This window comes from Syzygium oleosum, unplaced genomic scaffold, assembly GCF_021117445.2.
Source record: "Syzygium oleosum isolate NSW1041296 unplaced genomic scaffold, Sole_v2.1 Sole_v2.21, whole genome shotgun sequence".
In the NCBI taxonomy this organism is placed as follows: Eukaryota; Viridiplantae; Streptophyta; class Magnoliopsida; order Myrtales; family Myrtaceae; genus Syzygium; species Syzygium oleosum.
This window is the reverse complement of record NW_026607505.1, coordinates 5,414,727-5,440,603: the sequence shown is the minus strand read 5'-3', so window position 1 is coordinate 5,440,603 and position 25,877 is coordinate 5,414,727. Positions and strand designations below refer to the sequence as shown.

Below are 25,877 nucleotides of genomic sequence, written 5' to 3'. Positions count from 1 at the left end.
CGGCCTAAATGAACCTATTCAGATACCTTCGAGAAAATTATCCAAAAAGTCATAAATCAATTGCACTTTTTGCCAATTCAATCCTAAACCTTTTAAGTTTATCAATCCAGTTCTAAATCTTTTCACTTCTTACCAATTGAGTTCATCCGGCAAATATTGGCCAGCCGGCGCTGATGCGGCAATTCATAAATTTTTTTTTTCGAATTTTTTAATATATATATTTTTTCTGACTTCTTCCGTCTGGCCTGTCCGGCGACCGCCCAAAGGCGAGGGCGACCTCGCCGGCCTTTGCCTCTAGCCGGTCCGGCGACAGGTCAGAGGAAAGAAGGCAAAAAAAAAAAGTAAAAAATATTTAAAAATTACCACGTCATCGTTGGCCAGACGGCCGGTGTCCACGTCAGTTCCGGGCGGCCAAAATCAACCGGATGGGCCCAATTGGCAAGAAGTGAAAAGGTTTAGAACTCAATTGGCAAACTTAAAAGGTTTAGGACTGAATTGGCAAAAGTACAATAAGTTTAGGACTTTTTGGATAATTTTCCCGGATTTCTTCATAAGCTGCACCCGCTTTATTGCGTTTTTGGTTGGTGAATATGCATGATCTCTTGTATAAACTGGTTGTGGTTTGAGCTCTGCGAGTCTACTTTGCAAATTCACCCTCCAGTTTATTTAATTTCTTTGAGAGGACCTTAAGCTTGTCCCGCCAGTGAAAGTTTGAGAGGTCCAAGAGGTCACTACAGACTGAGTAGAGAGGAGGCCATATCTGCAAACTTGACGTGGGAAACTAATAAAAAGTCTATTTTTACATGGACTTGGGTTTATTAACATAAGATGCACACAGATGAAAAGTAAATAACACAAAAAGTGGGGGGAAGAATACTAAAAGTGCCAAAACTTATATACGGCGCTCACTTTAGTGCCAAAAATTTCCGCCGGATCACTTAAGTGCCAAACTTTTTGAAAAACGATCACTTAAGTATCAACTCCGGTCAATTTGGCCGGAAATCCAATGTGACATTGTTTTATTAATTTCTGAAAACGATATGGCTCGCCGGAGGTTTAATCAGCATGTACACTTCAAAACGACGTAGTTTAGCATGTACACTTCAATTTTTTAAATATTTTTTCTGATTTTTTTCGTTTCTTTTTTTCTTTTCTTTCTTCTTCTTCTACCTTTGCTCCTGACCGCCTTACGTAACTGGACCAAAAATAATCATATATTCTTGTGTAGGATCACGAAGAAATACTTATTAGTATGCAGTAATGCATGCCTATATCATATATTGCATGCAAGCAATGAAGTCCAAAACGGTTTAAAGAAAACCATGAACTTTACATATGTTCATTCAAAAGAATCATAATCTCAGACATTGTAATAAAAATATCATAGGTGCTAAATATACCCGCATGACATCTACAAACTAAGCATGATGCAAAAACCATCACAGTATACTAAATTTTCTGTGAGACCCCCTGTAAAGTCAATATGACTTTTTCAAAAATAGTTTGGTCCATCATGTCATCACAGAGTATCTCTTGCAGAACCTTACTTTGAGACAAAGTTCCAACCTTTTGATTCACAGTAAGCATGCCAAGCCGGCTTTCACCTCTGTTACATTTCTGGCCCTTGCTTGCCGGCGCTAAAAATTTTTCCACCAGAACGTTAGAAGTTTTGGCAATAATGCCACATATGCTATGTCAAAGAAAGAGAGGTTAAAATAGTTCGATGCATCATTCTTGTGATTGAAAGGTGAACAAAGAAGGGAACCAAGATATCAAACTGGACTGACACTCTCCAAAACGTTGCTAGTAACCTTCATATTTATGTTCCTTGCTGGCCCTGCAAAATATCCAATGATGTCAGTACAGCCACTACTGTCATTATCAGTCCCAAAAATTTAAGCACAGCGGTTTTCACTGTCAAGATCTCTCTCTGGCCCCTGCGATATCTACGAAAATTTTCAGCGCAAACCTTACTGCCTTTGCCATCCTTTGAAAAGAGACAAGTACCTTTTATCACTATAAGGATTTCCTTTGAATCTCTCACATAGCCAGAACCAGAAATTTCTGGCTGTTCTAGGCCTCTAATAAAGGAACTAGACAGGGTGTCTCCTTGGCCTGGCTAGATCATTTCTATTGGTCATAAAAATGACTTTATGAGTTACTGCCAAAATATAGGAAATATATCAAGGAAAGGAAATAATAGATGGGGAACAACATTACAGCCTACAAGTACTTGAAATGTCATCTCAATGACCACGATCTCTCCTACAACTCTCACACGATATTCTTCGAATCTCAACATCTGCAATACTTCATGTTCTGCTTGTCATGCTTTCACACTACATCATTCGTTCTAACATATGCTAGCATAAATCAACTGAAAAAAATTCTTACATGTCCTTGTATCATGCATGAAACCTTATCATAGAACAGTTAATTTGACGTCCTCTCCAGCATCGGCATTTAAAAATTCATTTCGTTCAACTTTGAATTTCTACAGTATGTAGCTTTTCAATTCACATGTATGTAGCATCGTTTTGAGATGACCTTTGCTTTACACGAGTGTACATGCAGAAATAGCTTAATACATGGCTTTTAACAATTTCCATGTTTAAGCACCAATAGGTTCTGGAACGTCTACTTTCAAAATGCAGAAGGGAATGCATAGCAGAACCTGAGCTTCCACAGAGGACATGCGAGACAAATAACTCATACAGCCCTACTGCAGAAGGAGAATCTGTGGAGATATCAAGATGAAGTTTGACTCGATAGTTGAGCCAATGCTGATATGTTAGAGAATGTATCCTGTTTATCAAAAGTTGCTAGGGCACAAAGCTACCGAAAAAGTTCCCTGTCAGAAAGCAAGTTCACTGTCGAGTCGAAACATGGCATGAGATTAAAAGTAGTATGAAGGTGGAGCATCTGAAGCATGCCAAATGGCTGTTATCCACAGGGTTTTGGCATGACTATGCCCATCTGCTTGATAGACCAGGAGCATGGGCATCTCCTTTTCTCAATCATCCGTCGTCTCTAGCTTATCGTTAATAATTAGAGTTGGACTACCACTTGCACATTCCGCCATCCTGCAAATAGTGAAAGAACAAAAAAAAAACATCAGAAATAGGAAAGGAAATGGATTGCTAACAGCATTCAAAATGGAAAAAAGTTAACTTTTGTCGGCATTGAGTTTTATGAGCTTGGCCGTTAACAATAAAACGCTTTCTTTGGGTGATGCAACATCTGAGCCGTTCTTGGTAATGAAAGCAACAGTTAACTACATAAGAAATATACTAGATATGATAAGGACATGGCGGGATTCATCTTTTGTCGGCATTCAGAATCTCGTTATTGTAGGAAACGACGCAAAAGTATCTCTTCCAGATTAAAAAACAAAAGAAACTTAATTACATCAAGAGGTACTAGGAACCCTGTGTGGTATAATAACAAGTGGATCAATTTGAAAAGATATTCCACCCTATCATCCGGCATTTACCAAATCGATACCAGTACATGATTCAAAGAAATTAACAACTGTTGGCCAAATAAAGAAAAGATGAAATTAACAACTGCCATTCTGTAAACTAAGAGAAGAAAAGGGGAAACAGTCAGAGAGGAAGTAGCTTCCGTTTAGATTGGCAATGCAAAATTTTCGTAGTGAACAGAATAGGAATATGTTAATGTCCCAACGTGTCACTAATTCATTCATTTACACATATACTAGATAGCATCTATGGATCTAAAGATGGGGGGAAACTATTTATGAAGGAGAAGACTGCTATTCCTAAAAAGAAAAAAGAATCAAACTCCTTGAAAGGCTGAAGTACACATCTTTTAATATTGACATTAATAGAACAAAGTTCGGACCTGCTTGCCTCGTCAAGAATCGTAAATATTTCTTTTTCTTATTCCATTTCGAATGACATGTCTATCTATTCTTTAACAAACTTTCTATATTCTGCCCTGAAGAAATATGCTCCATGAAGGAAAGTAGTGCGTGGTTTCTTCACTTCCAATGGATTTTACAACAACGTAGGCGACAGAAAAGAGTCAGGAAACGAGAGGTGCTTGAGTGGAACATGGAAACTGCAAGGAAATGAACGATTCAAGCAGGTGGATCAAATACAGATCGACCCTACAACGACTTCTACGGCATTTCAATCCTAAACCAAAATAAGTAGTAAACCGAACACGTCGCCATATCATCAATTCCAGTTTCACTAATTGTTCTACACGAAAATCAATATGGAAAGAGAAATCACTTCACTTGGAACACGTCGCAGGAAGTTTGCTCCCACCCTGTCGCTGATTAGCGAGGAGCGAACCCCGTGATCAGCGACAAGCTCAGGCTTAGAAGCTTTCGTTTTCCCTCAACGGAGGCAACATTCAACAGACAAAGCAGAAACAAGAAGCAAGCGAGCTCAATCACAAGAACCCAAAACAGACCCAAGAACGGTGAGATCTTCACAAGCTCGATCATGAACAGACCCCATCACCAGAAACCGGCAAGACTCACCGCGCGCTCTTCTTTCGGCGATGAATTCCGGCGACATGGGGATGCGCCGACGATGGACATCTCGAGCATTTCGCCGTCGGGTCGAAAATGGTGGTCGCAGAATCTGGGAAACCCAGATTTCCATGCGATCTGGGCGTGCTTGTGGCTGTGGAGATCCGGTCGAGCAACGAGAAAGCAGAGAGCTTTAACCGCCGGGAGGGAGAGGGCTCGTCGCGCCCGTCCGTGCAGCGTTACGCGCGGGGGTAATACTGTAAATTCCCGCGTCCTCGATTTTCCGCTTAATTCTCGGACGGTACTGATTTTCATGTTTTAACGTTGTTGTGTGAGTTTTGTCGGTGGCAGCTTATCGAAAGGTGTCTACTTTTTCCTTTGCTTGTCAAAATCTAAATAATTACTCGAAATGCTCATTACCAATAGAAAAAGTTTTATATATAAATGTGCACGTTTGTATTTAGATTTTGTGAAATTTTCGGGAATTTAAGATTAAAAGATGCTCAAAATGCTTTTTGGCCATAATATATGAAGAAATTAGAAAAATTCAAATTAAAAAATCGAGCATACAGGATTGACCGGATCGGGAATTGCCCGGACCGGACCGGCACTGTCGAGAACTGCCCTTCCTTGCTCTCTTATCTCCTTCCTCGTGAACCGAATCGAAGTCGAAAACCCTTAATCGTCTCTCAGCCACGCTCTGCCTGTCACGCCTCTCAGCTTGGTGAAAAACAACTTGGATTTGAGTCGTAATCAATTTTCACGATTCTCGGGCGGTCCTATCTGAATGTGGGTCGTCGTCGTTAACGCCTAGGGTTGTGTGGGTACACGCTGAGCTGCCGTGAATCAATCTGTTCGAAGCCGAGACGGTGGCTGGACTGAGACTTAAGTCGGATTTGAGAAGGGTTCGTTGGAGTTTGAGGTGGAGGAGCTAGTCGCCTGAGAGAGGAGGTGGGTGAAGCAGGAGCGAAGAAGAAGAAGAAGATGAAGCGGGGCTTGGATGGACGCACACCTAAAAAAACGACGATGGTCCATGTGGGGAGAGAGAGGAAACAAAAATGGTAATGGCTGAAGAAAAGAGAGAATAGAGAGAAGAGTGTCTTGCTCGCAGTCGTGGAACGTGATCCATATTGGCTTCCCCGCACTGGTTCATTGGACTGTTCGGAACCAGACTAGTCGGTCCTGTTAGATCCCCGGTTCTAGAAATTGAGAACTAGTCCTGTTGATTTAGACTAGACCGAGAATCAATCACTCTTGTGCCGCACACTTTCATCTCATATTAATACGGAACATCTAGACCTTGCGCATTCGCATTGTACATGAATGTTGACACATGAGTCCGCATCCTGAAACCTAGACGATGTTTTCAATTCGAAAGAGAAAATAAAAGATTACTTTCACTTAAAGATGACTATTTGTTTATAAGGAAAGAAAAAATATGAAATTTCAAAGCCAACTTTGATAAATATGAAAATAGTCACGACTCAGTTTATTATATGAATCGGTTAAGTTCGAGCTCTCGTTCTATACAAATAATTTTGATTTAAAATAATTTATGTGTAATTTGTGAAATTTGAATACGTGACTACATAAAAAAAAAAAAAAAGCTCCGCGGACTGTGCATGGCAACCATTCTGTGCCCGGGAACAGATTCTGGTCAGAAATGATTCTTTTTTATTCTGTGCCCGGGAACTGATTCTAAGCATTTAAAGGCGTTTGGTAACGGCCCAAAATTGCTATTCCTGAAATAGTAAAAGAACAGAAATGCGTTTGGTAATGGCATAAAATTTTTTTTTATTAATAATATTTTAATAACATTTTAAATATTTTAGTATTTCTTTCTTTTCTTTTTTTCTTCTCCTCCTTCTTGGCCATGGCCGGTAAAATATTTTTTAATTAATAATAATTTTATTAAAAATATTTTTTTATTTTTTTGGCCATGGCCGGTAAAAAAATTTCTTTTAAATAATTTTTTTATTAATAATTTTTTTTAAAATATTTTACTAAAAACTATTGAAAATATTTTTTTCTTTTTTTTTGCTATGGCTTGGTCGCTGGCCATGGCAGGTAAAAATATTTTTTTATTAATAATATTTTAATAAAAAATATTTTTATTGAAATTTTTATTTTTATTTTTTTTCCATGGCCTGGTCGCTGGCCATGGCCGGTAAAATATTTTTTTATAAATAATTTTTTATCAATAATATTTTTTATTAAAAATATTTTTATTGAAAAAATATTTTTTATTTTTTTCTCTATGGCCTGGTCGCTGGCCATGGCCGGTAAATTTTTTTTTATTAATAATATATTTTTTATTTTTTTCACCATGGCCTGGTCCCTGGCCGGTAAATTTTTTTTTATTAATAATATTTTTTTTTATTTTTTTCGCCATGGCCTGGTCGCTGGCCATGGCCGGTAATATTTTTTTATTAAAATATTTTAATCTCGCCAGATACGGCGATGGTGGCCCTCGCGCCGGACATTAGAAGCTATATTAAAAACCAAGAAAAAGAAGAAAAAAAAACCGATTCTCATTTTTTTTCCCAGAATCAAGAAGCTACTTTTTTTTGTTTCTTGATTCTGCTCCAAAACTGATTCTGGGCACAAATTTGCAAGAATTTGTGCCCAGAATCAAAAAATTAAACAAACAAATTTTTATTCCCAAACTGATTCTGAAAATAAAAGAACAGAATCAAATACTATTTGGCAAGTTGCCATGCGCAGCCTAAGTTGTCACTGTCGTGGACCAAAACTTGCTAATGATCTTCCTGGGCCGATGTCCGATTGGCCCGTCATGCTGTGTTTCCATCTAATCTCACAGCCCGGTGACGCTCCCTTCGGAGAAACCTCACAAAACCCTAACCAGCGAAGCCGGGCAACTCCTCCCTCTCGGAGTTCTCCGACAGATGCCCCCATTTTTGCCCACGATTCCTTCGAAGAGACCAACCTTCGATCCCTGTGTCATCCCGGACTGGAGTTTTCAACCCCACCCAGATCGTCTCCACAGATCTTCGATTCGTATGTCCTAATGGGACGAAGTGCTGTCGGGGCTCGTGATTCGGTTTGGTAATGCGACCAGAACTGTTTTTCGCTACTTCCCCATGAAGGGCAGAGAGCCCCAGCAAAAACCCACCTCAGAATCCGATCGAACTGTCGTAAAGCTGCGATTTTTAATCAGAAGGGTCGATAACGCTGAAGCTACTGGAGGTGGAGCTGGTTCGGGTGATGGCAATGGGTTGGTGATGACCCTCTTATCCCTCGTCACTCGCCGTCCTAGGGTTCGAGCCTCCGGCGTCGCCGCAAGTTACTTCCACGCTCAGGTTCAGGGGGGAGGAGGAGGATCTCGTGCATTGCCCGGGTGCGATAGGGGGGTAATCGATGAATCCGAGGCTTGGTTTGTCAAGGTTGCGTGCTCTGTGTTTGTGCATTCGAGTGGTGTGGATGCTTGCTTGGGCTACTTGCGGCGGCACTTGACGCCCTCGATCGCATTCGAGGTCACTCGGCGGCTTGGGGATCCGAAGCTGGGGTTTGGGTTCTTTGAGTTCAGTAGGGCGAACGTGGGTATTGTTCATTGGCCTGTGACTTATGATATGCTCATGAGAATATTATGTCGAGCTGGTCTTCATGATTCGGCAAAGGCAGTTTTTGATTGCATGAGGAGTGATGGGCATTCGATCGATAGTGCAAGTTTCGGGTTTTTGTTATTGTCATTCGTGGAAGCGGGTAAAATCGATAGTGTGAAGCATATAATTGCGAAGGTTCATGGCATTGAGATAAAGATGAGTTCCCACATCTGTAACACAATATTGAACTTGTTGGTCAATAGGAATCAGGTGCACCAGGCAATGTCCTTGTTGAAGGAGCATTTGCTATTGCACGCCAGTCCTGATACTTGGACTTTGAATATATTAATCAGAGGTTTATGCAGAGTAAGAGATATCGATAAGGCGTTTGAACTTTTCAATGATATGGAGAGTTTTGGTTGTTCTCCAGATATTGTTACTTTTAACACACTTATAAATGGATTATGTAGGGTCAATGAGATAGAAAGGGGGCACCATTTATTGAAGGAAGTCCGATCGAGGTGTGACGTCTCACCTGATGTTGTGACGTACACGTCGGTTATATCCGGTTGTTGCAAGTTGGGTAGAATGGAGGAAGCATCCCTTCTGTTCGAAGAGATGAAAACTTCTGGTATTAGACCTAGTACAGTTACTTTCAATGTCCTAATCGATGGCTTTGGTAAGGCTGGAAACATGAGCTCTGCCCATTCCATGTATGACAAGATGCTCTCTGTTGGTTGCTACCCTGATGTTGTTACCTTTACTTCCTTAATCGATGGGCATTGTCGAGCGGGGCAGGTGAATGAGGGCTTGGAACTTTGGCAGCTGATGTCTACTAGGAACATATCACCCAATGCTTATACCTTTTCAGTACTTATCAATGCATTATGTAAGGATAATAGGTTGCACGATGCTCGTGAATGTTTAAGACAGTTGAGGTGCTCGAATATTGTCCCTAAACCATTTATTTACAATCCAGTAATGGATGGGTTCTGCAAAGCGGGTAATGTAGATGAGGCAAACATAATATTGGCGGAGATGGAGGAGAAGGGATGCAGACCTGATAAATTGACATTTACAATTCTCATCATTGGGCATTGTATGAAGGGGAGAATGATGGAAGCAATGAGAATTTACAATAAGATGCTGTCGGTTGGTTGTGCTCCTGACAGCATCACGGTTAATTCTTTTGTCTCTTGCCTTCTAAAGGCTGGGATGGCCAATGAAGCCTTTCACATAAGGCGGACTGCCTTGGAGGGCCTGAATTTGGGTCTCTCCTCTTTGAACAGGGCTATTCCTGCTACAATGAATGCAGACATTCTTGTGGCTGTTTGATGGAAGGTTTCCATGTGCTGGGCTTCGGTTTTTTGCGGCTCGAGTGATTGAGTGATGTCCTTACACCATCATACATCCTCGCGGGTGTATAGCTTCTTGCATGAATCAGTTATAAAGCTGTAAGTAATCTGGCCCGCTTGTTATTTGAAATTACTAATATAATAATTCTTGATGTGCTATTTGCGAAAGCTACCGAACGTTCATCATTGTTGTCATTGTCATCATGATTATTCTGCTTTGCTGGTGCTACAGTTAGAGAATATTTGCGGTTTCTTATTTGCAATAAACGGATGCATGACAATGGATGCTACTGTCTGACCTGCTTGCATCCGATCGTGGGTTGTCCTGATTGAAGATTTGGACACGTGTATTTAGCTTTACTTTTCTTGCTCTTAAAACCATGGTGCACAAGATCTCATTCCTTGCTTGGTTGAGCCCACCTCATTGCAATTTTAATGTGTTTCATCCTTTTACTTGGCATTCAACAGTCAGTTGCTCCATGACATCATTGATCTTGCCCAAGTCTTCACATAAATTGGCCATAAGCAACTGGTGCCATCACCTCCTGATTCGTTTCTGCTAGATTAATGATCATTATCATTTTGATAGTTTGGCTGATTCAATTAGCGAACTGCTGACTGAGCTTGGAGAGTACTTTTTTTCCTTTTTCCTTTTTCGTTTTGGGGATGTTTATCAGTATTAAGGTGCTGATGTTTTTCTTTATCCGGAAAAAAATTGCCTATTCTTATTGCATTGTTGATTGCACACTTGTCTTGTTTTTTTTACTTATGAAGAATGAAATGCATAGTAGAATTTGCAGAATACTGTCCATCAGTTTTTAGAGTGGACGTGCTTACCAACTTTGTTTTCAATCCTGTTGGTTCTCAGGCTGGGAGGTAGCCCAATCTATCCTGGGGCATGAGAAGTCTTTGGATGTTGCGAAGAGCTTATGCATATCCAGTACGGCGACATCAGGACTCGGGAGGTAATACCTGGCATCACAGCTCAATTATGCTGAGAGCCGGAGACATTTGTTTTGTGTATAGTAGAGAGATTTTGATAGCTACCTAGATGTCCCCACGGATCATAATTCCACAATGGAGACTTCTAGGATCGAAGTTGAAGTCTCCAGCTTATGCATCACTAAGAGTGAGATTATCAGGAATGAAACAATGCCCCAAGGAAAAATGAAATGCGTCTGCTATTGCAAGGCCATAATGGGTCACTAGCTTTCCAGATCCTTCAATCATCTGCACACTTTAAATGTAAATATTTGCTTTCTTTGCTCATCCGAAATAATTTGTCAGTGTCCCATTAATATCCGAAGAAAGAGAAATTTTAGCAGGGTTGAGAGAAGGGATCGAAAGGGAAAGGATCCATCAATTTATATTCATTTGTTGACTACATCTTATATCACTCTATGAAGATATTAAATTAGAAAAGTTTGGTATATTTCTTTTTCTGGGTAATAGAAAGAGGCATGTTTCACGAGTCTCTCTCTCTTTTCCCTGAGCTGTAATTTATTCTGATCAATCGATCGATCTTGTGGGATATGACTAACCGATGAAAAGAGAACTATGAAGATGGCAATTTGAGAGCTTTTGAGGTTTCCAGGCACCAATAGGACCATTACAGCCTAACATATCATTGAATGGGAAGATACTATACAGAAACATTTATGTGAGGACTTTCGACAATCTCATGCCAAAGTCAATTTCTGTAAGGATATGAATGTCAGCAAAATCGAACTATGAACTTTTGCATGACCCTGAACTTCTGCTTATTTTTCTTTACATATGTAATTTGCCCTGCGGATAATGATGCGGCTACTTTTGCTTCTGGTGCAATCAAAGATAGTATTACCTTTCCTAGGCTTTCAAACATCGCCGTGGTGAGTGTTTAATCACTACTAGTAGATAAGCGAAAGCGTCATTTCAAGTGAATTTTTTCCCCCTTCGGTTATGTGCTGTCTCAATCGCGGAGGAATCTTGCTGCAATGCATTATTCTTGTAATGATAGTGTTTCATGCCACGCAAACGTAAGAGGTGTAAGAGGTGAAAATGACGCAAGTGGTCCATGAACTTTAGCCATTATGCAATATCGTCCTTGAACTTTTAATTTGTTCAATGTGGTTCTTTAATGTTTTTTTTTGCATGTTCAATTCAGTCGCTAAACTATATGAATTAGCGTTGTTTTTGAATTTTTGGTGCATGTTCAATACTGTCCATCGGCTATGGACGAGTTCCAGTGTCACTCGCAAGCGCCTTACTCGTCCATGTTTGTTGCCGCCGCTGTCCATGGCTGCTGGCCCTTGTTGTCCATGGCCTCAAAAAGCAAGATGAAAGCCAAATAAAAAAGAGTGAGAGAAGTGAGAGAAGAACAGGGGAGAGAGAGCCACAAGAGAAAAAAAAAAAAGAAAAGAAAAGTGGGGGCTACGTGGACATGCGGTAATCAATTGAGTGGAGCAGACGGAGTTCATGGAGCATGCAATATTTTCTTGTTGGGGGTCCCATTAATATTCGAAGAAAGAGAAATTCTAGCAAGGTTGATACATGTGATCGATTTTTGAGTTATGTTTTTGGCAAAAGCTAAAAAGGAAAGGATCCAACATTTTTATTTTATTGACTATTGTTGACTTCATTCGTGGGAAAATTATTCCAAAAGTCCCAAACTTATCATACGGTAACCAAAAAAGTTCTAAGCTTTTCAATTTGGCCAAATTAAATCTAAACCTTTTGACAATTTAATAACATAATCATTTCAATCAATTTTAATTGAAAATAACTGACATGACGGTTTAGTCAACATTTATTATTCTATATTGGATGGTCAGCACTGACCTTGAGGATTTTTACAATATTTTGATTTTTTTTTTCTTTTTTCTTATATCACTAGCTGGGGCTCTGCGATGGCCGGCAGAGGTGGCTGGCCATAGGCGAGGGCTGTGATGCCCTTGGCGGCCGCACGATCGATCAATTGACCATTGCTAATCTTCCTTTTCACGTGGAGACACAAGAAAAGCCCCCTCTGTGCGAGCCAAGAAGGGGGCCTTTGTGTTCTGTTCAGTCTGGCAAGAGATTGAAAATCAAAGAACATCCAGAATCGGAGAGATAGAGATGAGCAAAACCCAGATGATGGATTTAGCTCAGAGGAGTAAAAGCGGCATCGATCTCTTGTCTGGGATGTCCTTGCCGAGCTCTATGGGTCTGATCTTGGGTCTCTCAGGCAAGGGCCGTGACGCCCTCGCCTGTGGCCGGTGAGGGCCTTGGAGGGCCGCGACGCCCTCGCCTGTGGCCGGTGACATCCGCCGGCGACCGGCGGAGGGAAATAGGAAAAAGGAAAAGGAAAGAAAATAAAAGGAAAAAACAGAGAAAAAAATTCAGAAAAAAAAAATCACAAAAAACAGAGAAAAAAATCCTAAGGACCGTGCCACGCAGGACAGGGTCTTCGCATATTTGCAAATCGTCAAAAAGGTTTAGAACTAAATTATCAAAATTCCATATAATAAGTTTATGATTCTTCGGACAATCATCCCCACATTTGCATACCCTGTTTATTGATCATTCTATGAAGATATTAAATCGGAAAATCTTTGGTATTATTCTTTGTTTCTCTGGTGAAAGAAAGAGGTATATTTCATGAGTCTCTCTCTCCGGAGCTGTAATTTACTCCGATCGATAGATCTCTTCTGGGAAATGACAAATGCATGAACAAGGACATGAATGTCAGCTAATCGAACTGTGAACTTTTGCTTGTCTTCGCATACGTAATTCGCTCTGCGAATGAAAGATTTCGGCTATACTGTCGCTTCTGGTGCGATCAAAGATAGTATTACCTCTCCTCGGCTATTTAAACATCGCACGGTGAGTGTTAGCATGTGCGAAACACCGTGCATTCAATCTCTACTGATAGTAGATAAGTGGAAGCGTCCCGTTCAGAGTGAAATTTTGCCCCTTCAATCCCGTGCCGTTTTAGTCGCGGAGGAATCGCATTTTCCTCAGCTGCAAATGCGTTATTCTTGTAACAATAGTGCTTCATACCGCACAAACATAGAGAGGAATTACAAGGTCCTTGTGGACATAATAGTAACCATATGGAATTGCACCAGTTCTGAAGTTTATTTTTGTACACTAAGCATAAACCCTTCTATGCTACATTACAGCACTCCGCCTTGAGGCGAAGCAACACGTCTCAAATCACCCGGCGCCCGACTCCATAGGTGGTTCTCCAAATAACAATCTAGGCCACAATAGGGTACGATGCACAAGTAGCGACACCTGCAATTTAAGGTTGATCGATGAGGACGGAATAACTTAGCAGAAAGTCGAGCACAGAAGGAATGGACATGAACTGAAACCACTGCGAGAATCTCAAAAGCATAGTTATCCCGGCACCGTTTATTCCGGCACTTCTACCAAAACCAGAGGATCACACGGGGGGAACTTACCGCACATGTTCTTCCCCATCTCCATCTTGAAGTATCCCTTGTCGCCCCAGTTCTCTCCCCAGGAATTCTTGATGAGCCAGTACGGAACCCCATCTTCAACTCCATAACCAACAGCGACAACAGCATGGTTCACATCCTGACACAGAATGCTCGGTTTTCATTAGACACAAGAATGAATATCGCCCTTGCGTGCAAAACTTTAATAGCAGTAAGGAATCAGATTATATGCATCCTGACAAGATAGATGCTCAAAGTAAATGTCATGGTTGAGATTTATCGATGTTTAGAAGGCTTTATGATTCCTGCGCGCTGGCATCCTTCAAACATGATCGAGATGGGGATAGTGTTCCTTTCATTTTGTTAGGAAATGCTCACCATGGAAGTGCTACCGCATGTATTGCTGGTGTAGACACCCGACTTGTAGAGCTGGAAGCCTCTCGAGACCTGGAATGCCACACTCACTGGCCGGACCATGGCGACTGCATGCTTTAGTTCATCCTCAGCACCCTGAATCCACCATGTATTGCAACTATAAACAGATAGGGAATTTGAATCTATCTTTATGCAATTTCCGGACCCTTTCTTTTTTTCTTTCTTTTGGCTAACTCTACAGATTCCCACGAAACTTACCATAGTGATGTTAACAGAGTCGAGGACATGGACACCGACACTGCCAGCCGAGAATTTGCAGGGACCGTCCTTTGCAGTATAAGGATATGCTTCCTCGGTATCAAGGCCACCGTTGTACTTGATGTACTCGAAGGCTTGGGACGGCAACCCGCCCCCACATCCAAAGTTGTTGAAAGCCGAAGCGCAGTCCACGAGCTGCTGCTCAGACAGAGATATTCCTTTCCCAAATGCTTGGTGATAAGCAGCCTCGAGAGCTCCAGTGGCGCTGCAAAAGTTCAAATTAGAGGTCACTAGCAGTCTAGCATAATGATATCTCAATGATTTATAGAGCTAATGAGTGAAAAAAAGAAGAAGAAAGAAAAACCTGAAACTCCAGCAAGATCCACAGCCGCCTTGATCTTTAATTGGGCTTACAATGCCCTCTTCTCTCCAGTCTTTCTGCAAATATATGAAGGATTGGAAGAAAATAAAGATCTAATATTGACATAGGTCTCACTCTTCGATGATCTGCCAGTAGATTCTACAGTAATCAGCAATCTAGTCCTAGATCCCATGGAAAGTGCCGAAACCTTGAGCTTGGGAGAGAAAAAAGAACTAAGTTGTTTCAGGCTTTCAGCGAGCACTTTCAATCAGTAAAAGCGAGGACACAAAGTTCGGTCGTCGTGGATAAAGCTAATGGATTTTTGTCACTATAACTGAATTATATATGAATCTTTCAAAGAAAACGAAAATATGATATGGACACAAGGCAGCTAGTGGCAGCTGAGTAGCTATTTAACTGTAGTTTAACAGAGAAAATTGCCGGTCGATACAGAAGACACCATACAGCTAAAAGTAGTACAGCTGCTAGTCCAACTTAAGCTGTTTTATCTCGTTGAACGAAGGATGATACCAGCGGAAAGCTCCCGATTGAGGCATCGTCGTGAGAAATACCGTTTTGGGAAGAACATCGTCGGTGAGCATGTGGTTGCCCTTGGTGGTGGCAGAGCAGTTTTGAGTAGCTCCCAGCCTGTGCATGGTGAACTCCTCCCAGCTCCAATCAGCATACTCTGTCAACACCATCAAGCACAAAATTAGACTCGACGACAACAGCAGCAACAGCTAAAATACCGTCTCTCTCCGGCTTCATAGGTTATGAAGCAAGTCGAAACGACTATGACCAAATTGATCTTCAGTTCTAAAACAAGAGATAGGAAAGGAGAAATTTCAAGAACTGTCGCGTACGATTCACAGCAAGAGTGTAAGGCAAGCCCTTGTTGTTGGTGGATCGAATAAGCCTGACATTCTCCCTGAAATTCTCGAACCTCAGCTTGATCTCTTCCGCTGTCTCGTACCTCTTCCCATACCTAAACCCAAAAAACAACGCAGCCAACAAACTTTAGCAGATTACAAAGGCGGAATCGACAAACTAAGTACCCACCCAAATGATTGTTAGAGATAATGAGAATATTTCTTGATTTTATGTATCCGTCGGGAGTGCGCATATAATTAGGCCCATGTACTCCTCAGTATTTAACATAAAAATAAACAAAAATTTCACGATTCTATTTTCCGCAATATTCTCATCCTGAGGAGTGCGCCGGTGCACCCTAGGCATGACAAACCATGCATGTCGCACACTCTCCTATCATGACAACAGCCTCCTGTCGTGTAGCTTGCACGGCAGTCACGACAACACACAGCACGGTCACGTCAATGTCAGCTAATTGTCTCTTTATCCACTCGGGCGTTTTACAGATCTTTTACCCAAACTCAAGTTGACATCGATCGTTGATTGTACATGTCAGATATTTTAACTTGGAAAATCATCTAATAAAATTTATAGGCTCATGCACTCTTCAATGTTTGATATCCACAATTCTATATCCCGCATTATTCTTCTCTAAGGGGTGTTGATATCTAACCCTTGGGCGAACTGTACGAAGGAGAGGGCGGGGCGGGTGTTGCCGACGGTCCGGAGGATGGAGGACTCGAGGTCGGAGCCCTCGAAGCTAGCTGCCGCGGCAGAGCAAGCCACCGCGACAAGGAGGAAGGAACACAGAAATCTCACACAAGCCATTCTCTCTCTCTCTCTCTCTCTCTCTCTCTCTCAGTGGTTTCCACGAACTGTGGGTCGGAGATTGAACGAGTGATCTGAGCAGTGATGGGCAGAGTGCGAGGACGGGAATGGAATCTTTATACTCACGTAGAAGTGAGAAAGTCAAGAAGAAGAACGTGCCAAGTAGGCAATGGCCCAACCGGGGCTCGCCACGTTGCGAAACCATGTCCTACGTATCCGAACGAAAGGAAGGAACACGCGAAGATTGTTTCTTTTGTGCTTGAACTTTCCTCTGTGTTTGTAGTGGTTTGACGGGGGCGATTGTTTAACCTTGTCCTACGCATGTATGCAAGATACTTTACATAAGGACTCCGACAAGATACACGTCTTCACAGGATTATTAACCGATGTTTATTTTGGTTTCTACGAATTTGACAGGAAACTAATCCAAAGCCTAATGTCGCATTAGCTTAGAATCACCATTATGTCATTAAGTCGAGCTATGCGCAGGAACAGAAATGTCATATCAAATCCAGCTCAACTTAAGCATCGAGTCGGGAATATTATGTGAGAAATCAAGTTTGACCTATTGACCTCGCCCCCGATTCTATTCGATTCCATCGTATCGAACTCAATTACACCAAGAGAAGAGCATCTCGGGTCGTGTTAGTCCATGAACTTCACGCTAAGGATCATTTTTTGTTGTTTTGTTTTTTTTTGCCCAGATATTCTGGAATTGGTCAAAAATCAAGAGTTGGAGATGGAATTGAGCTCTCTCGATCGAGATGGTCCTACGCGAAAAGGTGATGGAGATGGGGAATCTTCATATCTTCCCAATTTTGACTACGTACAGCTTGGATACATTCATTCAACGCACGCGAAATGAATAAGTGGAACCCAAAAAAAGGAAAATCAATCTGAACACCACTTTACTTCATACCGTATCAGATTTTTCTTTTTTAATAAATTGTCGTGGTCAACTTAAGTCGATCAGTAAAGAGTGAGCGCATGCGGTGCGAGCAAAAGTGAAGTGGCCGAGTCACCGTCAACGACGACTAAATGTGTCTCTTGACTCTTGTCGTGGCACATGTTTAATGCCCATGGCCGAATCATTTCGCTTCGTGCGCGTGGCAGTATTTGACCACTTGCATTATTACTTCGAAACACGACAGCTAAGTATAGTATTCGATGATAGAGATGTTGTCGTCCTCATGGAGAGATTTCTAGAAGTTTAACGTTGTGATTGATCGACGGAAACCTACATTTGGCTGGCTAGGAGCGAGACTTCTTGTCTTTATTAATGCGTAACGACATATTTATTGGGAAGAATCTTCCACTTAAACACAAGCCTTATCACTTCGTGGACCGCTGAGTACCATATGAAGAGAGCCGAAGATGAAGAAGATGCTCGGTGTACGTTCGATATTGCGTGTGTCGTTGAATACAAATAATGCGTCGCGTCGCGTTGTGCTCATCCTTTTGGGATTTGGCCGGCATCGGACCTTATTCATGAGGTTAATGGAATGTTTAATGGACTCGAGATTTATCAATATCAAATAGGCTTCTCCATGATAGAAGAAAACGAAGGTTTGATATATTAGGCGAAGGAAAATGACACGTAGAGGCTAAGATAAATCCCATAAAAATTCGGTAGGAGATAACCTAACACCGCAGTTCATGTGCACGGAGTTGAAGAAGAGGAAAAGCTTATTTGTGCCCCGTTTGATTCAGCTTTCCTAAGGGGCTTTGAACCCCTAAAACTTCTGGAGAAAAATATGAGGTATTTGACAAGCATTTTCGATACCCAATTGGTCAAATGCTGGTATTGGAAATGCTATTGTGGGGATTTAATGACTTTTTTTCTTTCTATTATTGCCTTCACTGATAATTGTGTGTTTCACTTTTGTTATTGTTCTATCTTCTTTAACCATTGTCTTTCATCTTCTTCAACCCATCATCTCTGTGCTCAGTGGTTGAGGTCAAGTCGCTGGTCAAGGTCGACGGTCACTGAGGTCGAGGGTCAACGTCGAAGTCACGCATCCTCCGCGGCCCTTGCCTGGGTCGCTTCGAACGTTGAAGGGACAGATCTGAGTCACCTAGTGGTTGTGCAACCTCGGCGTTGCCTCGCCTGGCGTCGTGCATCCTCTGCGGACCTCGCCTGGGTCGCCTCGACCGTCGAAGGGCCAGATCTGAGTCGCCCGGCGGTCACACAACCTCAGCGTTGCCTCGCTTGGCGTCGCGCATCATCCGCGGCCCTTGCCTGGCTCGCTTCGACCGTCGAAGGGCCAGATCTACGTGGCCCCGCAGTTGCGCAACCTCGGCGTTGCCTCGTCCTGGCGTCGCCTCGTCCTGGCGTCGCGCATCCTCCATGGCCCTCGCCTGGGTGATCGTGCGACCTCAACAGCGTATTGTCTGGTGTGGCGCCATCAATCTCAAGTACCACATAGTAGCCAACATGAGAGTTTTTTTTCTGTTTTTATTTAATTTTAAAATAATTTACAAAAAGCTACACTAAAAAAGAAGCAACCAAACGCATTTGCTTTGAGCAAAATACCCTTGACCCAAAGAGCCTGGGAAATGACTTTGCATTTTTCTCAAAGTTGAACCAAACAAGGCCTTGGTGCCATGTCACAAGTAGACCTGTCGAAATGAGTAACTCATATTTGATGAGTTAAGTTTTTATATGAGTTAATTATATTCATTAAATGGGTCATAAATGAGTTTGAAGTAGTAATGCTCGAGATAATATGGGTGTTAAATGAATTCACAACTTATTTAAACTCAACCCACCTCTATAACTCTTTTACTCTCTCTTGCTCTTACTCGCTCACTCCTATATGAGTTTTTCGAGATTTGGTTAAATATATAATTGTTTTAGCAATATGGGTCGGATACGAGTCACTATATTTGTTTTGCATGGAAATTGGTCAAAACGGATTAAACTAATATGTTTGGGTCGGAGTATTTTCGACCCGACCCACATGATTGATAGATCTAGTTGCGGGACATAACCTACTTAACAAGTAAGGTCCGTTAAGTTCCACAAAACGCAATATTGGATAATTTCGAAATATAGAAAGTTAAAAACTTCAAGGGCTTACACGAGTTGGTAAAGTGATGGATGATGATTCCTACTCGCGAACCTTTGCTATCAAATTCACGAGAAAGTAAATCCTCCCAAATTATAAAGAGCAAGATGAATATCATCATCGACTTTGTCCAGGATATAAATGGGGCCTGAGATGATAAAATCAACGTACGTTAGAGACAGTGAGCCCATTAGAAACCTAACCCGTTCCGGTTGATAACGGGCCGTACAATTGTACAAGAGGAAACAAAATTGTGAAATTTTCGTCCAAGAAGGATACATTTGATGGGGAGGGAAGATGGGAAAAAGAAAAGAAGCTAAGGCTCCGTTTTCGCAAAAAAACATTTTTCTCATTTTTTGGCATTTGGTTCACTTGGGAAAATGAGTAAATGAAAAATGTTTTTCTAATTAACGAAAAAGCTATGCTTAAATTTTTTAAAACTATTTCCTTTTTGAAAAATTGGGAAATATTTTCCAAAATATGACTGGGTATTAGCGTTTGGACCTGAAATTCTAGACCTAGACATGGGAACCCTAACGCTGGTTCGTAAGTCATCGGCATTTAGGACCAGGTCTCCAATGCCAAGCCTAGGCTTGGGCCCCCAACGTCCACTCTCGAGTCCATTGGGGTCGAGCTTGAAGCCCTGATGCCTGTGCCTAATGCCCCGACACTCAAGCCCAAGTCTATAAAGGCAGTTCTCAGTTCCTCGACGCTCGAACTCTGGTCCCCAGTACTCAAACCCGAGTCCACAAAGGTCATGTGTAAGTCCTTGGAGCTCAGGTCCTTGTTAATGAAATGTTCATCCTTATACAAAAAAAAATTGAAAAATTATATTTTTAATTATTTTTTGTTTTTAATTTATGTTTTCTTTTCTTTTCTTTTCTTTTCTTTTTTCCATGGCCGGTTGCCGGCCACAAGCAAGGGACGAGCTTGACCTCACTGGCCTTGGGCAAGCTCGTCCCTCACTTGTGGCCGGTGACCGGCTGAGGAAAAACGAAAAAGAAAAGGAAAAGATAATTCAAAATTCAAAATTTTTTGGTAATTTTCTCAAGAAAATCAAATCAGATTTTTCATACCAAACGGCGGAAAATATTTTCTAGTTCATTTTCATGTTTCAGCCCAACACTAGAAAATATTTTCTAGTTCATTTTCTTGAAAAATGACTTTTTGGAAAATATTTTCTAAATATATCACATTTTTCGTCAAATAAATGGAGCTTTGATGTTGCACGATCAACACTAGTGTGATATCCTAAATTTCCCTTCTACTTATTACATTAGTAACTATAGTGCAATAAGGAAATATCATGTTAAAACTTAAGCAAAACACCAGTGACAAGTCAAAAATAGCGTGTATATAGTTGAGTACCATTCCAATGTTTAGAGGCGAATTATATAATCTTATCTTTGAAGCATTAGTTTCTATAATTTTAAATGCAGATGGGTCTGCCAGATGAAGACACGGAACGTCGGAATCTCTTTGATGTGTTCTTTAGTCTGTTTAACAATATTTGTATGAATAGATGACCATTTGAGATGGATCTTTTGTAATCTTTGATATAAAGGTTTACATACGATAGTAATTTTTGGGAGGAAATCCAGGACATAATTGAGACTTCCCAAAAAAAAATTAATTAGGTTTTGTCTCTAATTTTATTTGGAAATTTATCCACATATATTATAGATCTATCTATTGAAATGATTATTCTTTGGGGAATGTAATGACCAAGAAATTCGATTTTTGTTTGAAACAGGGATATTTTGGTAGGGGAAACCACCGATCCATTATTTTTTAATTATTTTTATAAAAATAAATGTGTTTGAAATGTTCGTCAATATTTGAAGAATAAATGAGAACATCATCAATATAGACCAATATGAATTCTGAATATGGATTGAAAATACCATTTATAATCCTATGAAATTCTGAAAGAGCATTTTTTAGTCCAAATTGCGTGACATTCCATGGCAAATTGGAACCATAAAAGCTGTTTTCTATCCATCTTTTTCATTGATTTGGATTTGCCAAAATTCTCGTTTCATATCGAGTTTAGAGAAAATTTTGATATTGTGAAATCTATTAAGCAGATCCTTCTTGTTTACATTAAAAGCTAAAAAACTCAGGGTAGATTGGAGATTGACTTTTGCTAACAAGTTTATTTATCTAGGAAAGATCTTCAATATCCTTCCGACAATATTGTAGAACTTGTTCATTCATTTGGGAAGGTCTAGCTTTGGTGGGGATTTGATTTTCTGAAAGACGGGTTCATAATGAATGTAAACAATATGTTTCTTCCTTTCCAATAAACATAGCATAGGTGGGAATTTGATGCATTGATCTTGCAAAGAGAGTGTTTTATGCCACACAAACATAAACAGGTATATACAAGGTCTTTGTTCATACAACAGTAAAACCATATGGAGTTGCAACTGTCCTGAAGATTATTTTATGCACTAAGCCAAACCGTTTTATGCTACATATAGCACTCCCTCTCGAGGCGGCGGAGCAATTCTTCATGCAAAATATATATCTCGAATCACCTGGCACGAGAGCCCATTGATCCTCCGGAAACAATCTAGGCCACAACAGGGTATGATGCGCAAGTGGCAACACCTGCAATTCAAGACCGTTAGACGAGGACAGAGTAACTTAGTAGGAAATTAATCACAGCATGAATGGACATGAACTGAACAACTGTGAGAATTTCAAAAGCATAGTTGTTCCGGCGCTGTATATTCCGGTTCTTCTACTAAAATAAAAAATCTTATGGAGGGAACTTACCACACATGTTCTTCCCCATCTCCATCTTGAAGTATCCGTGGTCGCCCCAGTCTGCTCCCCAAGAATTCTTGATGAGCCAATACGGAACGCCATTTTCAACTCCATAACCAACAGCGAGTACAGCATGGTTCACATCCTGATATAGAACATTCGGTTTACATTAGACAAGAGCATGAATATCGCCTCACATGCAAAACCTAATTAACAGTATGGAATCAGATTATATGCATCTCGTCAAGATAGATCCTCAAAGTAAATGTCATGGTTGAGATTTATCGACATATAGAAGGCTTTATGATTCCTGCGCACTGGCATCCTTCAAACATATTCAAGATGTAGATAGTGTTCCTTTTATTATATAAGCAAATGCTCACCATGGAAGTGCTACCACATGTATCGCTGGTGTAGACACCTGACTTGTAGAGCCTGAAGTCTCTCACGACCTGGAATGCCACACTCACTGGCCGGACCATGGCGACTGCATGCTTTAGTTCATCCTCAGCACCCTGAGTCCGCCATGTATTGCAAATATAAACAGATAGGCGATTTGAATCTATCTTTATGCAATTTCCAGACCCTTTTCTTTTTCTTTTCTTTTGGCTAACTCTACTGATAGCCCACAAAACTTACCAAGGTGATGTTAACAGAGTTGAGGACTTGGACACCGACATTATCAGACGAGAATTTGCAGTCACCGTCCTGTGCGGTATAAGGATATGCTTCCTCGGTATCAAGGCCACCGTTGTACTTGATGTACTCGAAGGCTTGGGATGGCAATCCGCCACTGCATCCAAAGTTGTTGAAAGCCGAAGCGCAGTCCACGAGCTGCTGCTCAGACAGAGATATTTGTTTCCCGAATGCTTGGTGATAAGCAGCCTCGAGAGCTCCAGTGGTGCTGCAAAAGTTCAAATTAGAGGTCACTAGCAGTCTAGCATAATGACATTTCAATGAGTTACGAAGCTATAAGTGTGTTATATACTACGGAGAGTAACAAATATGAATCTAAAAAGGAAAAAAAGAAAAACCTGAAAGTCCAGCAAGATCCACAGTGGCCCTGATCTTTAATTGGGCTGACAATGCCCTTTTCTCTCCAGTCTTTCTGCACATATGAAGGATTAGAAGAAAATGAAGATCTAATACTGACAAAGGTCTCGCTCTTCAACGATCAGCTAATATATTCTACAGTAATCAGCAATCCAGTCCTAGGTCTCATGGGAAGTGTTGAGACCATGAGCTGGGGAATGATGGTTTCAGCAAGCATTTTCAATTGGTAAACAGTGAGAACAAAAAGTTCAGTCGCCATCATGGATGGAGCTAATGGATTTTTGGCGCTATAACTGAATTGTATATAAATCATTCGAAGGGGACGAAGATATGATGCCGAGGCAAGGCTGCGAGTAGCAGCTGAATAACTATTCTACCATAACTTAGCAGAGAAAATGCCAGTCGATACAGAAGACACCACACAGCAAAATGAAGCCTAATTTTAAGCGGAAAGCCCGCTTCTTCGAGTCAACGTTGTGAAAAGTACCATTTCGGGAAGAGCTTCGCCGGTGAGCTTGTGGTTGCCCTTGGTGGTGGCTGAGCAGTTTTGAGCAGCTCCCAGTCTGTGCCTCCTGAACTCCTCCCAGCTCAAATCAGCAAACTCTGTAAACCCATCAAGCACAAATCACAAATCAAGCTCAACGACAACAGCAGCAACAGCTAAAACACCATCTCTTCCGGCTTCAGGTTATGAAACAAACCGAACGACCGTGATCAAATCGATCCTCAGTTCTAAAGCGAGAGAATCGAAACAGAGAAACATCCAAGAACCGTCACGTACGATTGACACCAAGGGTGTAAGGCAAGCCCTTCTTGTTGGTGGATCGAATCAGCTTGAGATTCTCCCTGAAGATCTCGAACCTCAGCTTGATCTCCTCCACCGTCTCGTACCTCTTCCCATACCTACAAACCACAAAGGTCAAACCTTTAGCGGAGGAACAGGCGAATCGACGGACCAAGAACACGACCCAGATGAGGAATCGTCAAGCGAGCGGGCGTCGGACATCTAACCTGCTGGCGAAGCGGGCGAAGGCGAAGGCGTGGCGGCTGCGGCCGACGGCCTGGAGGATCGAGGAGGACTCGAGGTCGCGGAGGAGGAGGCCGCCGCCGTCGGAGACGAGGCGGATGGGGTTGGAGTCCTCGAAGCTCGACGCGGCGGCGGAGCAGGCGACGGCGAGGAGGAGGAAGGAGCAGAGGAGCCTCGCGCGAGCCATTTCCAAGAATTGCGGGTCGCAGGAGATCGAACACGAGTGAAGGAGAGAGGACGGAGACCCAGAAAAACGGGGGAGGACGGAATCTTTTTCTAATTACGAAGGTGAGGGGAGGGGAAAAGTCAAGAAGATACCAGCGGGGCGATGTCCAACCAGGTCTCGCCACGTGGGAGGTCGCCATTGGGTCCCTACCTTGCGTACCGAAACGAATGAAGGAGAGGGGCAGGCGATTATTCCACTGTATTTTGGATTTTTGTTTCCTCTTTTTTTTTTCCAATGCGCCTGACGCATGCGATGACGTGGAAGTGCTTTCTGTTTGGAGGTGCTGTCTTTATTTTTTTTTTACAATATTAGGTTGTGTTGTCCTGCGGGTCACGAAATATAGAGAAAATGAAATGTTTGATTTTTTTTTTAAATGATCGTTTGTATCAATTGAAATAATTAGCAATTGAAAATATTTTCATTATTGTTAACAATTTATATCTAAATTTTTTCAACGATGAAAATGTTTTTCGTTTATTCATTTTTATAAGTGATATAAGCGATTATTTTTAGAAAAATATTTTTTAAATCATTTATTTTTCTCAGAATGTAAGATATTTCATGCTTGAAATAGTGCTCTCAAATGGATGAGTGAAAGGCGCCAATTAAACAAATTCTCAAATGCTAACGACCAAACACTTGAGCTGCTCGTTTGCTATTCGAACACAACTGGGTAACTATTCAATCTCGAGCTCAATCTTTTTCCAATTTGAGTGCGTCAACAGGGATAGATCGAGTTTCTTTTTTTTTTATCACAAAAATTTTGGAGAGTGTTCTCGAGGCCAAATATCAAACAACTAAACGAGGAAATAATGCAATTTTAGCATACCGATTGTACTCATGAGTCACAATATGCACAATAAATACTTCAAAAATTGCATACTTCCTCATTAAGCATGTTTACGCTGAAGTCGAGCTTGGAAATGCGTGATTTAAATGGGTTGGCAAATCTAGTAAAACTGATTGCATTTTTTGCAAATCTTAGCTCTATTCATACATTCACGAGACTAAGAAACACATAATTGATGTTTATTTCGGTTTCATGAACTTAGGGAAAAATATCGGAAAAGTTCTAAATCTCTTATATTGGTGCCAATTCAGTCCAAAACATTTTATTTTTGTGCCAATTCAATCATTCAACCTAATTTAACTCCTCCGATTCTCTTCAATTTGATTGTATTGAACTTAATTAC

The 25,877-nt window shown here is 41.2% G+C and overlaps 3 protein-coding genes and 1 long non-coding RNA gene across 6 annotated transcripts; 1 reads left to right on the top strand and 3 right to left on the bottom strand.

Moving 5' to 3' along the window:
• Positions 1 to 1,309: 1,309 nt before the first annotated feature.
• LOC115671356 (uncharacterized) lies at positions 1,310 to 5,061 on the bottom strand. Of its 3 annotated transcripts, none has more exons than XR_008818748.1 (2): positions 4,444 to 5,061; positions 1,310 to 3,083 (listed from the first exon to the last, which is right to left on the bottom strand). It is a non-coding gene; the product is annotated as an uncharacterized LOC115671356 (long non-coding RNA). The 3 variants fall into 3 exon arrangements; XR_004004595.2 differs by having other exon boundaries at positions 4,514 to 5,061; XR_008818749.1 differs by lacking the exon at positions 4,444 to 5,061 and adding an exon at positions 4,260 to 4,437.
• A 2,268-nt stretch (positions 5,062 to 7,329) lies between these two features.
• LOC115671256 (pentatricopeptide repeat-containing protein At2g06000) lies at positions 7,330 to 10,896 on the top strand. Its single transcript, XM_030592771.2, has 2 exons — positions 7,330 to 9,521; positions 10,291 to 10,896. The coding sequence occupies exon 1, from the start codon at positions 7,606 to 7,608 to the stop codon at positions 9,400 to 9,402; it is 1,797 nt and encodes a 598-aa protein (XP_030448631.1). The 5' UTR covers positions 7,330 to 7,605; the 3' UTR covers positions 9,403 to 9,521; positions 10,291 to 10,896.
• Positions 10,897 to 13,473: 2,577 nt separating this feature from the next.
• LOC130134414 (thiol protease aleurain-like) lies at positions 13,474 to 16,678 on the bottom strand. The gene is made up of 8 exons (XM_030592459.2): positions 16,384 to 16,678; positions 15,704 to 15,825; positions 15,413 to 15,528; positions 14,844 to 14,917; positions 14,480 to 14,744; positions 14,225 to 14,356; positions 13,850 to 13,985; positions 13,474 to 13,679 (listed from the first exon to the last, which is right to left on the bottom strand). The coding sequence occupies exons 1-8, from the start codon at positions 16,536 to 16,538 to the stop codon at positions 13,642 to 13,644; spliced, it is 1,038 nt and encodes a 345-aa protein (XP_030448319.1). The 5' UTR covers positions 16,539 to 16,678; the 3' UTR covers positions 13,474 to 13,641.
• A 5,242-nt stretch (positions 16,679 to 21,920) lies between these two features.
• Positions 21,921 to 24,734, bottom strand: LOC115671018 (thiol protease aleurain-like). Its single transcript, XM_030592456.2, has 8 exons — positions 24,443 to 24,734; positions 24,213 to 24,334; positions 23,919 to 24,034; positions 23,413 to 23,486; positions 23,018 to 23,282; positions 22,762 to 22,893; positions 22,388 to 22,523; positions 21,921 to 22,219 (listed from the first exon to the last, which is right to left on the bottom strand). The coding sequence occupies exons 1-8, from the start codon at positions 24,643 to 24,645 to the stop codon at positions 22,182 to 22,184; spliced, it is 1,086 nt and encodes a 361-aa protein (XP_030448316.1). The 5' UTR covers positions 24,646 to 24,734; the 3' UTR covers positions 21,921 to 22,181.
• Between the last annotated feature and the right edge of the window lie 1,143 nt (positions 24,735 to 25,877).

What these genes read in the sequence shown, in the direction of transcription:
- LOC115671256 (XM_030592771.2), top strand. Translation starts at nt 7,606, where the DNA reads ATGAAGGGCAGAGAGCCCCAGCAAAAACCCACCTCAGAATCCGATCGA.
- LOC115671018 (XM_030592456.2), bottom strand. Translation starts at nt 24,645, where the DNA reads ATGGCTCGCGCGAGGCTCCTCTGCTCCTTCCTCCTCCTCGCCGTCGCC. An exon ending in TTCGCCCGCTTCGCCAGCAG is followed by an intron (nt 24,335 to 24,442) that starts GTTAGATGTCCG and finishes TGTGGTTTGTAG; the next exon opens with GTATGGGAAGAGGTACGAGA. An exon ending in ACTCTGTTAACATCACCTTG is followed by an intron (nt 22,894 to 23,017) that starts GTAAGTTTTGTG and finishes TGGCGGACTCAG; the next exon opens with GGTGCTGAGGATGAACTAAA.
- LOC130134414 (XM_030592459.2), bottom strand. Translation starts at nt 16,538, where the DNA reads ATGGCTTGTGTGAGATTTCTGTGTTCCTTCCTCCTTGTCGCGGTGGCT. An exon ending in ACGATGTTCTTCCCAAAACG is followed by an intron (nt 14,918 to 15,412) that starts GTATTTCTCACG and finishes ATATATTTGCAG; the next exon opens with AAAGACTGGAGAGAAGAGGG. An exon ending in ACTCTGTTAACATCACTATG is followed by an intron (nt 14,357 to 14,479) that starts GTAAGTTTCGTG and finishes TGGTGGATTCAG; the next exon opens with GGTGCTGAGGATGAACTAAA.